The 13,403-nt window shown below is 37.9% G+C and overlaps 2 protein-coding genes across 4 annotated transcripts; both read right to left on the bottom strand.

Annotated features, from left to right (window-relative positions):
• Positions 1 to 35: 35 nt before the first annotated feature.
• Positions 36 to 2,575, bottom strand: ch25hl1.1 (cholesterol 25-hydroxylase like 1, tandem duplicate 1). The gene has a single exon (XM_088340259.1). The coding sequence runs from the start codon at positions 2,551 to 2,553 to the stop codon at positions 1,726 to 1,728; it is 828 nt and encodes a 275-aa protein (XP_088196385.1). The 5' UTR covers positions 2,554 to 2,575; the 3' UTR covers positions 36 to 1,725.
• Positions 2,576 to 4,601: 2,026 nt separating this feature from the next.
• LOC148362735 (uncharacterized) lies at positions 4,602 to 13,403 on the bottom strand. Of its 3 annotated transcripts, none has more exons than XM_088340256.1 (12): positions 13,322 to 13,403; positions 12,355 to 12,941; positions 12,230 to 12,289; positions 12,103 to 12,155; positions 11,877 to 12,021; positions 11,416 to 11,768; positions 8,422 to 8,650; positions 8,237 to 8,351; positions 5,185 to 5,302; positions 5,003 to 5,114; positions 4,824 to 4,936; positions 4,602 to 4,756 (listed from the first exon to the last, which is right to left on the bottom strand). In XM_088340256.1, exons 2-12 carry the CDS (start codon positions 12,928 to 12,930, stop codon positions 4,690 to 4,692), a joined length of 1,941 nt encoding a protein of 646 aa, XP_088196382.1. In that variant the 5' UTR covers positions 12,931 to 12,941; positions 13,322 to 13,403; the 3' UTR covers positions 4,602 to 4,689. The 3 variants fall into 3 exon arrangements, with proteins under 3 accessions (XP_088196382.1, XP_088196383.1, XP_088196381.1); XM_088340257.1 differs by having other exon boundaries at positions 13,247 to 13,328; XM_088340255.1 differs by lacking the exon at positions 13,322 to 13,403 and adding an exon at positions 13,083 to 13,228.

The following is a 13,403-nucleotide window of genomic DNA, read 5'->3' as shown; positions in this document are numbered from 1 at the left end:
AAAAAAAACTTAACACTGCCCTCTAGCGGCTTTTCATGAGTACATATGGCTCGGATATAAAAGGCTCTTTTGCAACTATTTTATATATTGCTGGATGTAGAACCGATTGCCGTTCATGTGGTGCTGAAAGAGTATTGATGCAGTATTTCTTGATATTTTTACCTAAGAAGTTTTCTTGTTCTTTGTTTTTAAACCATTTTTTAGGACATAAACAGCAGTAAAAACGCCCCTAAACACTCTTAAGTAACTGCAAAGGGAAACCATTTTAAGTGGTATATTGATATGGGAAGAAAAAGCTTTTGTCTGGACAGTGGTTTGGTGGTTTTGTTAAATTTTGTCATAAAATATTTGTAAATATTTTTGCTTTGATGGCTCTTTGGGTCAAAAAGGTTCCCGGCCCCTAACCTTGAGACTCGCTTCTTTTTTTAACATACTCATAAATTCATTGTGGCCCGGACTAAATCTTCCAACGGACCAGATCTGGCAGTATGATTGACATGGGTAATTTGGGCATCAGAGAGTTGGATCATGTTGACTAAAAAATGTTGCTTAACAACCAAGACAGCTACTATTTAGTCATCATACTTTTATGCTGTTATTTTCTATTGTAAGACAACAATGTACTGCTTTTGTACTAATACATCAATACTGTACATAAAAACTAAACAAGTTTGTTTCATAAATAATTACAACGTAATTGGAAAACTGTTAGTATTGGGTTGTTCTTGGAAACCGTTAACAAGTACCATTATTACAAACTATGAATAAACCATTGATTACAGTAATCATTAGCTTTATAAATTACAAAATCTGTATTTGTTTACCAGTGCTTACCTAATGAAAAAAAATGATAAGAGGTTGCCAATTTGGTTTTAAACCCCATAATTTGGAGCCTGAAAGCCTATAACATCCATCCATCATCTGTACCGTTTATCCTCAGTAAGGTCGCGGGGGTGCTGGAGCCCATCCCAGCTATCTTCAGGCAGTGGGCAGAGGACACCCTGAACTAGTTGCCAGCCAATCATAGGGCACACAGGGACAGACAATTCGCTCGCTCATTCACACCTAGGGACAATTTGGACCGGCCAATTAACCTGACATGCATATTTTTGGAATGTTGGAGGAAACCGAAGTGTCCGGAGGAAACCTACGCAACACGGGGAGAACGTGCAAACTCCACACAGGAGGTCCGATCTCATGACCTCAGAACTGTGCCGCACATGCGCTAACCACTGGGCCGCTGTGCTGCCCAGCCTATATCATAGAAATTTAAAAATTAGATCAAAGCAGTCATAGACTTGCTAGGCTGTGCTTTAGCGCTATCTTGTGGTATTTACGCGAACTAAGAAGGCAAGATAGGTATACTGAGCCGTGTCATCATTTGTTGCAAAAAAAGTCAAGTCATGTTTATTTGTGACGCCCTTAATCACAAAGGGCTGCACAGACCACAGATTATTGCAAACCACAGACAATTATTACACCAACCCCTGATCTAAAACCTGCATGAGGGCAAGGAAAAACTCAAAAACCTCAACATGAGGATGACCAGGCTGCAATGGATGTTGCAATAACAAATAATACACAGATATTGTCAACTTAAAATATAGGTTATTCATATGCCATAGAATAGGAGTGTGTTTTAAGCTTAGATTTAAACAAAAGACTAATCTCCAGTAGTATCAGAATGCAACTTTTCTTTGTTGGTTTACATGAAATATTTTTACATCATGTCAATCTCTTCTGAAGCTGCACAGAAGTCCCAAAGATTCTGTCCCAGTGGCTGAAAAAAGGAGCATAGTTGCTGTTGGGCTTCTGGTGGTGCATGTCATGAGCAGGCGCTCCCCCCAATAAGCCAAAGGGAACAAGTCGATTAAACGCCCACGGTAGGTCATATCCAATGTGGTCCTCCACAGACATCCAAATACTAAGCACTGTAATGCACCAAGTGGTCAGCGGGTGACACTTGAGCAGAACAGGGTCCTGGTTGCTCCAGAGTCCCACCGTCATCAGTTCCGGGATGCTGAGCTGTTGGGCGGACCAGGAAAAGGGAGACGAGTATTGGTGATGAACGGCGTGAATGCATCTGTACAACTGCACATTTTTGTGGTGGATGACGTGCCAGATGAAGTACTGCGTGTCAAAGACGAGAAGGAGAGCCAAACCGTCCACAAAAACCTCCCGCAGCTCGGGCGCTTCTCGAGGCATCTCCGGCGGAGGTAAAACAAACGCACTGACCGCCACGCTCGGCAGGACGAAGAAAACGTGATTGCAAAGGGCCGCGCGGAAGCTCTTAGCCATCATCCCAGGTGTGGGCCGCCTTCCCGGTTGGATTTTGTACTTTTGAAATAGGGGTGCCTTGTCTCCCAGGAGATCCATGACTGTAAAGGGCATGCTAAAGACGACGTAGCTGGAGAACGCGAGCAGGACCGGGAAGAAAGGAGAAGAGACGAGAGTTCGGTGGTGGATAAGCAGGTGGTCCCAGAGTGGTTGCAGGAGATGAGCAGGATGGCTAAAGGTGAGAGTATGCAGAGGAGCCTCGGTGGCGTTTGACATCTTGATGCAATCTAACGGGCAGCTTCAGTTTTTCAAGCTCAGGAAAATGTGTGGGCTTGGCTCAAGAGGCTTTTGTGTCAATAATTGGAGCCCAAAAGATTAACTGTTCCATAGTACAACACGCTGATATACAGCAGAACAAGGAGCTGTGCTGAGGACAGTGCGAAAACTCAATGTAATTGGTTTTAGTGCGAGAGTTCTCAAATACTTGTTTTGTCGTTGATAACAATGTATTAAACATTGCTTTGCAACAAGATTAGACGTGGAACTTCATGATAAATATTTTATGGAAAAAAAAACAATACTAGGCTAGCCCAAGCGTTGTAAAAATGACATTTTTTTCTTTCAAAAAGCAGTAGAAACGTTTTTTGTTGACTTTTTCCACATAAAGTCATTTGCAACGATTGGTCAGTTTAACAATGTTTCTGTGTGGGACATAGCCCCAGCCCTAAGGTGTAGAACTTTAACAATCTGCAAAACCTTTGCCGAGGAACAGAACTTTTGGAATTATTGTCGTGTTATTAACTAACAAGCAATCAGGACAGCTCTGTAAACATCTTTAATGTCGCTATACACATTTTCCAGTGTATTTCCCCTGGTTGTAAAGTCCACGTGTTGTATGAATTTGGGAAGTAGTCTTTAGACACGCCTGATTAAAGACACCAATGATGTGAAAAAGTCAGGGTGGGCAAGGTGATGTTTGTCAATAGCAGTGAGCAGGAGAATCTGTCATATGTTAGCATCTGTCTGAAGGTAAACAGCCATCACAATGACCACACTTGGTGTGTAAAGGGCACGTCTTTATCAGGTGAGCAATGTGTCAAATATCCTGTTATTACACCACTTGTTATGTTACCGCTTATGTAGCGTGTGGCCTGCAGGCTGGACATAATAAATTTATGGGGATTCCAGAAAATTTGCTGTGATGTTACTCCAATTTGTATTAGTCAGTGCTACATTTTGATGCTAAGCCACATAGAAGGTAAAATAGTTGCATTCAAATGGATACAATTAGATCTGAGCAAAGTATTTTTTCTGTTTCTTTTTAACCATTCTATAGGATGGACTAGTATTATTTGTAATATTTTTATTGGTTGCTTTTTCAAATTCAACTTAGAAAATGAAATAAATTGAATGAAAAATAATTGTTCCCCGTAAAACGGTCCTGTTAGTATTTCAAGTAAAGCATTTTTCTTGTTTTCGTTATATGTTATCCTGTGTTTGCAGATCCTCACAGAAAATAAACTTGTCAGAAAATAACTCAAACAAATCTGATGTAATGAACTAAAATAAGAAAAATCATACCAAAAACAAGAGGAAAATGCCCCCCCTTAGAAAAAAATAAGGCTTTTATTTTTTCCCCAACTTTTAACACGTTTTTGCTACGTTTCAGAATAACCTATTTGCAGCTTCACACTAATCTAATGAAAAAGACAAACTTAAAGGAAAAATAATTGTAAAATTGAAAAAAAAAAAAAACATTTCAATTAACCATAATGTATCTGCTTGTTGTGTGACACTTTTTTAAAAACGACATTTAAAGGGACTGTGTGACTGTGTATTTAGTGCCTTGTAGTGGTACAAACTTTTAATTTAGTAAAAAAAAAACAATGATTTTGAATACTAGGTAAAATACCTGAGCTATCATACCATTTTTGTCAAAAAAAAATCATAGGTAGAGAAAGTTTTATTTCTTTTATATTGGGGAATCCCTACCGAGATGTTGCCGCCATGCTTGTCAGGCATCTTGCTGCTTACGCTGTGCTCTTGGCGCTGGTTTTCGTTCGCAATAGACAATACAGTGCAATCTAGTGGTCAAATATGACAAACTGGGGCTATGATATTAATTAAAAAATAAATATATATATATATATATATATATATATATATATATATATATATATATTTGAAAATATTGGGTTAATTTCCTTGAGGATTTAATTTACCTGTAAATTTATAAAAACTGAATGTAAAGGATAATCTCAATATCGGGGAATAGCTTGAAGCAGGTTAATGAGTTTTAGAAAGATACTCACTGTCACACTGACTGATCATTATAACATGATTTATTTGAGGAAATAATCTCATCAAATTGATGCTTTTTTTCTCTGCGTGTTCACAAAGTAACAAATAAAGCTACTTCTTCTCACTGGCTTTTTTGGAAATAGTCTTGTTGGTGTTGGCATACTTCTGACGATCGTTCCTGGAAAGGAAAACGACAACTGAATACTTATGGCAACTTTCTAAAAAGAAATGCATTTTTGGGATACCTTCCCATCTTTATTTTGTTTCTGCAGCCCAGTCCTCCCTCCCAGTGGCTGGTGCGAGCACCTCTTGTCATCATGCTGCCGCAGCTGATGCAAGGCTTGCCGTTGTTGTATGGCTGCACGAAGAAAAACGAAGTCAGGAGAACATTTCAGATATTCTGCTATCATCACTTCAAGCTTGCCTGCTCTTTGGCACAATAGCCACAAATCATCCTGTTGGCGAGCTCCATGGGATGGTCTTGGTCCTCATCATGGCACACGTCACAGGGGTAAGCCCGGCCGCAACAGGGGAACCTAGAGGAGAATGTATATTCCTTTTTGGGTCCATGCTGTTTAACAAAATGACAGGATGGCGAGTTGATACCTGAGCCAGCGATGGCTCTGCTTGTAATGCTTGCATGCGCCTTTTTCTGGTAGTGGCTTCCCCTTTTGAACAGCAGGATCTCTCACCGTTTTAAAATTTACAGAAGAGGCATTTGGACCTGCACATACAAAAACACAAAATATAACTATAGAGGATAATCGGATTAATGAAAATTGATAAAGCTGGTGCAACGACCAATCGATTATTTGACAACTAATCCATTTTAAACAAGGTGTTTTTCTCCCCCTAGGGAATCAGTGTATCTTGTCATTATTGCTTTTTTTGTATGTGTGTATTTGTATTTGTGCTCTTAATTAAAAACTTCAAGACTATGGCCATTCATGTCTATTTTTAAATACTGGCTGACTCAAGTAGTCAGGAAACCAGCAGAGGTGAAAAGTAGATGAAGCATTTTTTTAATAAACTCCATTGATGGGATATCTTTTAGATATGAATCCTAAGAATTCCAGGTTGTCAACGCTAAAAATCTGTTTGATTTACTTATACTCTTATAGTACAATTAAAATTTCAAAGCGATTATTCTGAAAAAACTCAAGTCACAGATAGGTAACAGGTGTTATTTTTTTTTTTAGAACTTGTTAAACAATGTAACTTATTAAACTGTAATGATCACGTATGAACAAAAAACCGTCATCTTGACGTTTTACGCTGGTTTCTGGCCACGTTTACTTTGACAAAATACTGGTTAACATTTTGGAAAATAGTAATTACATTTGATTGTATGTGTTTTTACAATATTAAATAGAAATACTGTCACATTTTCAAATTAATACATTTATTTCATCTGATTAATTTACTAAAATAACTTAATTGTTGCAAATGCGCAGCACTCGGTTAAGTAAGCAATTTTAGATGACAGTTTTTTACGGGCTCCAGCTCGTTAATATTTTTTTCTATTTTTTTTTGTATACCATAGAAGATCCATCCATCCATTATCTGCACCGCTTATCCTCAGTAGGGTCGCGGGGGTTCTGGAGCCCATCCCAGCTATCTTCGGGCAGCGGGAAGGAGAAACCCTGAACTGGTTGCCGGCCATTCGCAGAGCACACAGAGACAGACAACTCACTTGCCCATTTACACCTAGCGACAATTTGAACCGGCCAATTAACCTGACATGCATGTTTTTGGAATGTGGGAAGAAACCGGAGTGCCCGGAGGAACATGCAACTCCACACAGGGGGTTCGATCTCATGACCTCAGAACTGTGCCGCACACGCACTAACCACTTCGCCGCCATGCTGCCCTGGTTTAAACCAGTTACCTAAAAATTGTAAATGTGTTTTCCATTGGTAATCTGAAATAATACCATGGTATAGATTACATATCATTATTATTAAAACAACTGACATACTAAATGACTTAAACGATTGAGGGACTGTCTCAGAAAATGTGAATATTGTGATGAAGTAAATAATTGTAAGGGGTTTAATATTGCTAAAGCTAGAATATAAGAGAGAATATCCCACCTCAAAATATTACAACATCATGAAAAAGAATACTAGTTGGTTGATAACCATAAGCATCAGTATTAAAATATGGTTTTAATATTTCAGTTGATCTGTAGTGTCTCCACAATGCAAGATTTACTCATTTGAATTATAGAAAATGAAGACGGGCCTGTACTTTTCTTCCATGCTGAAACATGAGCCGGGAACAGTAAACTTAGACAACAATCTGCAATAAGAAAAATACTACATGTAAAAAGACTTAAAATATAGTTCTGACATTATTGCTTTTGCAGTTGTACCACTGTGAAAGTGTCACTGCTTTTTCTACTGTGTGGCCACATTATAGTCTGGCTTTCCTACTGTATAAGAGGGTAAACCTTCGGTAATCTCCTGGGAAGGGATGAAAGGGGGACTTTTACATGGTCGTACACTTCTTTCATAGCCAATTTGTAGCACTTTTTGAAAAAATGTTTTCCGGTACTTTCAAAGGAATAAATCCAGCGCCGATCAAAAGGGTTTTTTGTTGACTTTGATGTTTGAAATAAAGTCGCTAGCTTGTTGCTAGTGCATACTTTGTGCTATTTTGAGCTGTTACTATCTATCATCTAGAATATTCTTATGTCTGCTATAAACTGACATGAATTCTGACATTCTACCTCAACAATGCATGCGCTGCTTGGTGACGTCCCACTTGTTTGCAAACACAGAATGGGCTCTATAGGTGTTGGGCACTGATTGAGTTCAATATGGAAAACGTAAGTAAAAAGCAGAAAAATGAGTCAAATTTTGACTTATTCGAATGATATTGATTGCTTTGAAGGAGAGTGCATTAAATCTTTCAATCTTAGACTGCTGATCTTTTGCTTTTTGTTTTACCTATTTTAGTTTACATTTTTTGCATGATTTTCAGAGAATCTCTATCTAAATTGGTTAAAATAGAATTGTAAATTACATTTTATTATTTATAGCGCAGAAGGGTTAATATTTTAATTTTTATTTCATTGCAGTAACAGAGATTTTGTGTTGTTCACCTTGAAATCTGTTCAATATGTAAAAAGCTCAGATTGTTTTGTATTCTACAATTTTTTTTCTAAATCTGTGAATATTTAAATGTAAATTTCACAACATTTTTCAGGGATTCCATGCAAACTATATGAAATTACTAAACAATTTGGTGCATAATGTTTTATTATTGTTGATAATAAATCATTAAAAAAATAAAATCTGAGGAACCGATTGGGAGCCAAGAGATAATTCTCAGCGAGCAGAGCCAAAAGAGACTGTTTTCTAAATAGAGCTGTCCTCCTTGATGCGATTAATAGAGCGCAGTGATGCTTCACATGACGTGCCATAATAACAAGCCACCAGAGCAGGCGTGTCAGCGGCATTTCCACGCACTTTTTAAAAGATTTTTCTTAATTTATTGCCTGGTCTATGAAGTCAGACGACCAGGAAACACGGCAATGGCAACAATTTCACGTATTTTTAAGCACGTCACCTAAAATTCAAGCATTTTCCTGACCTTGAAAACACGTTTAAGCATTTTCAAGGATTTCAAGCACCTTTACGGACCCTGCCCTTACCTGTTTTGTTTCTGCGTGGCTGAATGTACTGGAATCTGGCGCTCTCAACCAAAAGACTTAGCTTGCCGTGGCAGTTGGCACAATTGACCTCCTTTGTTTGACCGTAGCAAAGGTTCTAATAAAACATTCAGAAATAACATCAATCTCTGTTGTCGCTGTATAACAACCTTCTTTTGAGACAGTACCTGGACTGAGGTCTCCTGGGAGCAGTTAAGGCATCCCACAGTGAGACTGCAGTCCTTTAGCACCAGGTCAGACGGAACAGCGCTTTGGAGATCCAGGTAGCCCAACACGTCACTGTAGTGGTGCAGCATAGAAGGTCTGAACGCGGCGCTGATTCTGGAACTGCACTTCTCGCACTGGGCCACGCACGCCATCTTTGTGTTTAGTGTCAGGTCTGCAGTTACCTTACATCTGCACACATGTGGGAACGAAAAAGGGGAATTTTAAACTGCATGTTTGAGATTTAATCTATGTATATACTGTATATTTTTATTGCCATGTTTATTTTTGTTTACATCCTTCTACGTGGTGCCCCTAAGGACAGCTAAGGTGCCCGCGGACCTGTTCTAAAAATAGCTCACCAGAAACGTTCCCTCCAAGCTGCGCACTACCCAGAGCATTTCCCCGCACAAGAAAATCTAGCCAGCTCACAAAAATCAGGGCTCGAAATTGCTAATTAAGAAGCGAATTAAGTCAAAGTTACGGTGCATGAAGGTAAAAATACACGGGTTCCCCTGACGCTGTGTTATAAATGCCGTATTTTGAAGTTAATCTCGAAGTAGAACAAAGTTGAGTAAAGTTAATATGTGGTGTCGTGTAATACACTCCCCTTCCTGCGGTGTCGCTGTATACCAATGTGCAGCCTTGTACTTGTGCTAGAGAACTACCGAGGAAGAAGTTAAGTAAACACTCTATGAATGTACCGTCCGTGCCTGTCTTGAATCTACTACAACCCTACTACAATCCTACTACATACACAACATATTGCCGACGAGAGTTTTTCGAGAACCGGCTTCTTCGGCTCAGCTCACTAAAAGGAACCGGCTCTTTCGGGTCCTAAACGTCTCTTCAGGTTGTTTTTGCTTCTTTCATCCCTATATGACCAAATATTATGTAAAATTATGCACAAAATGCCTTCAAGGAAGGGGGAATAGAACAAAAAAGAAAAAAATACCAAAATAAAAAAGTAGTGAAAAGCTGAGGAAAAAAAAAGAAACAAAAGGAAGAGAAAAAAGAAGGAAAAATTCAGAAAAAATCCAGAAAAAAAGAAAAGAAAGAAACAAAGCAAAAATAAGTAAATAGAGAACAAAAAGAAAAAAGAAACAGCTAGGAAAATAAACACAATGAGATTTTTTTTAAAGGAATTTTAAAAAAAAATGAAAAAAAAAACGGAAAAAGAAGAAAAAGGTTGTGTTGCATTCAAATAATTTCCAATTACACCAAGTCAATCTTGTTGCCAACATTGTACTTCCACTAAAAAATGTGATTATGGTATTATTTCAGATTTTATCGTACTACTAATGACTTAGTTGCCACACTTGGACTTGCTGTTGCTCACTGTTGTTTCAAGCGTTGCTCACCGACTTTGTGTGAACGCTCAGACCTGTGGAAAATTAGAGGGAACATTGCTCACATGCGATTTTTCTTTAAAAAAAAAAAATTGTAGTTGTTGAGTGACTATCTCTTCACATAATTAACCTGGTAATAAAATAGTAACACCACAGTAATAACATGATTAGTTTTCATTTTTAAAAACCCATATTAAACTGGGTGCCCTTTGCATTAATTAGTAACAAAAGTAGCTCTCAGCTTGAAAAAGGTTAGAGACCCCTGATGTACAGTATGTCAATGTATTTGTATTTAATGTGTTTATTTTTTTTATATTTTTTTAAAATTTTCAATTTATTGTATATATTTCCACTTTTGTCACGGTAATTCATTTGTATTTTTTTCATTTTAAAATCTATTTTTATTTTAGCTTTTATTTCTTGTAATTTTTTTTTAGACTTGGTATCATTGTTTAATGTATTTACTTGTTTTGATGTTTATTTAGGTTTATTAGTTTGATTGTATTTTCGTCATAAGAATTTGTTTTACCGATTTTAATATATCAGTTCTACTTTTTGTATTTATTCATTTTATTTTCGTTTTTTGGGGGCATTTTTTTAGTCTCAAACGGTTCAAGTTTTGACATATTAACCATCAATGGTACTAAATGTCATTCAGTGCCACTGACAGCTACAGACGTCAACATTTTTATTTTCGCATTTATCTTTGGATTTATCTGTTATTTATATTTTCATTTGATGATGTATCTGTACAATGTTTTTAAATCATTTTAATGTTCACTTTTATTTTTAATTTGCATTTTTATATTTGTTTATTTTTACTTCCATTTTATTTATTTGTATTCATTTTGTGGATTTTTTTCTGGTATTTGTTTTAAGTTTTACTTTATTGTTCATATTAAGGTAATTCATTTGTACAGTATATATTTTTGTATATATATTTTGTATTCACCAAATCATTTATTGCCATTCTTCCCTAAAAGATCACATATTTGTATTTTTTGTTGTTGTTATTTTTACTTTTTAAAATGTATTTTATTTTAATTTCCATTTATATTGATTTTTTTATTTTTAATACAGTATCGTTTTTTATTTCACTCATTTAAGAATGTATTTATTGGGACTTTAATTTGCCATTCAGTACCAAGACGGCTTTAGACAGCAATTCATTTTGATAACCAAATTTTTGGGGGTATTTATTTCATGTCGAAATTTGTATTTAATTCCACATAGTTTTTTATTTTACTGTTTTTTTGGGGGGGGGGGGCTAACAAAATATTTTTAGATCATTTTATTTATTTTTTTTACTTGTATGTTTCACTTATATTAATTTATTTGTATTTCTATTCAATATTGGGTTTAATATGTCTTATGTTTTACTTTTCATAAATATATTTTTTTGGTATGATTTTCATTTATGTCAATCTATTTGTATTTGTTTTCCCTTTGTTTCAAATGAATGTGAGTTTTTACTGTTGTATTTATTGTTTGCTTGGGCATTTGAGTCCTCCAAAATGGATCAAGGAGGTTTGACATATATAGCAGCCAACGGCACCCAATGTTCTGTTCTGGTATGTGTCACAAAGGAAAGGCCAAACTTCCTGCTACCTGTTGCATTGTAGACAAACAGTGATGTCCTGGCCAACAACAGTGGCAGTGTTCTCTCCCAGCTTGAGGCCTAGCAGCCTGACTTCTGTGCCTCTGCGGACGTCGCTGATCTTAATGTTTTCCACCAGGTGAGCGCCATCTTCGACCTCGTCCTCTTGCCGCCTGTCATCACCACGGACTTCTTCCTCTTCTGACTTTCTCGCGATGTCGCCGGCCTCCTTTTCCTCTTTCTCAGCATTGGAGTTGGTGTCCGGGGGATTATTGTCACCTGATTTTTGACACAATTCTGCTTGCAGATCCTGGAATGGTATGAACTGCAGCCCTGCTTTTTGTAGATCAAGTTCCCTCTTCAACTGCAATAAAAAGCTTTGTATTGTTGTATTTTTATGTACTACTTCTATTGAGAACTTAAGTTGATAACATACTGGCAGGTATAGCAGACAAATGGAACCTCTCCTCACCTGTCTGGCTCCCTCAGTAAAAAGTTTTTCCAAACTACGATCGAGCCAACGCAGAAAAGGCCGGAAAAGGAGCTCCGCTTTCCCCATGAGTTGATTCGTGGCGTGCTTGGCTTGGAGCCACTTCAGCGATTCTTGCTGCACATGCCTATAACACCAAAGTGCAAAAAATATCAGTGATCCAGAAATATGAGAATAGGAAAATATTTTAACATTGTGCTTTTAATACCTTCCCATTACTGGAGGTAGCTCTTGATCCAATGGGATATCTAGAGTGAAAATCTAAAGGAAATAAATATGAGAATCTTTTAATGTCATCAAATCATCTCTAATCGTAAAGCAGGTGTAGTTGTTACCTCTTCTGGATAAGTGTCTGGAAAGCTCACCATGATGTCAATTTCTTTTAAATCAAAAGGCTACACAGAATGTAAAAAGGGATTAGTGGAGCCGAAAGAGTCAAGTTCTCAGATGAGCTATTTACCCAGTCTGGATCAGAAGCTTCTACAGTGACCCTATAAAATGTAACTTTGCCATCACTTCGCTCTTGAATTATAAGACGATCTTTAGGAAAGCGCCTCTTAAGCTGCTTGATCTCTGTGTCTCGTAGTTGCAAGGCAATGTCATTGGTAAGCTCGCTCAGTTTGACCTCCTGCAGGATGTTGGGCCGAGGCGCAGGCGCTCGCCTTTGCAGTGTCGATTCCGCCCTGTCTCCCATTGATGGGAGCCTTGGCGGGTGCCAAAAGCGACACCTATCCTCCATCGTGCAGTGCCCTAATGAAAAGTAGCGACAGGCTCGGCGTCCTACCGAGGACGCGTTGGGCTTGGTTCTGGATGTATCAACGGTCCCTTCCAGAACCACAGGAGGGGGTGGCTCTTCATCCTGGCATTGATTTGGGATTGCTTCTTTTTTACTAGAGCTAGCCTCTCTTCTCAGGTGTAAAAATTTGCACCTGGCCCCATAGTAGCACCGTCTTCCCTGGGCGAAAAAGCGACAGACTATCGGTGTTTGGTGGATCACCTTTGGCTCACATGTCTCCTCTCCATCACCGTTCTCCATCGTTGTCCCACCTGAAAATAAACAGCATCAACACTTTGTAAGGTTGGAAGGACAGACCTGTTGGCTTTTTTATGACCAACAATATAACTTCATTCGAGCAGAAGCAAGAGCAAAGTGCAATAATCAAGTTGAAATTGCTGTTAATAATTTACCATTAGTTTACAGTTCAGCACAATGTTGGTCTTTGTGTCTCAATTGAAACTTTTCTACGCAAATATTTTGTCATGTAAATGCGATGAACACGGAATCAGTCTGGTTTGTGGATTCTACTTTTAGTGTCATCGTTAAAGCAGGAAGCGATTGCTTGGAAACTTACGTCAAGTTTGAAATGGCGTATTCGTAAGATCATAACGTTTCAAATGACGTCGGTCTATTACGCTGAAATACTCACCGTCGAAATTCAGTGGGCTTCTGGCTTCGATTGGGTAGCTGTCGGGTTTAGAAGCACCAAGCTACGTCACTTCGCGCGATTT

The sequence above is a fragment of the Urocampus carinirostris genome, chromosome 7 (assembly GCF_059441175.1).
Source record: "Urocampus carinirostris isolate Australia breed hairy pipefish chromosome 7, RoL_Ucar_1.0, whole genome shotgun sequence".
In the NCBI taxonomy this organism is placed as follows: domain Eukaryota; kingdom Metazoa; phylum Chordata; class Actinopteri; order Syngnathiformes; family Syngnathidae; genus Urocampus; species Urocampus carinirostris.
Note: the sequence above shows the minus strand (reverse complement) of the source record. Positions and strands in the feature narration are given on the sequence as shown.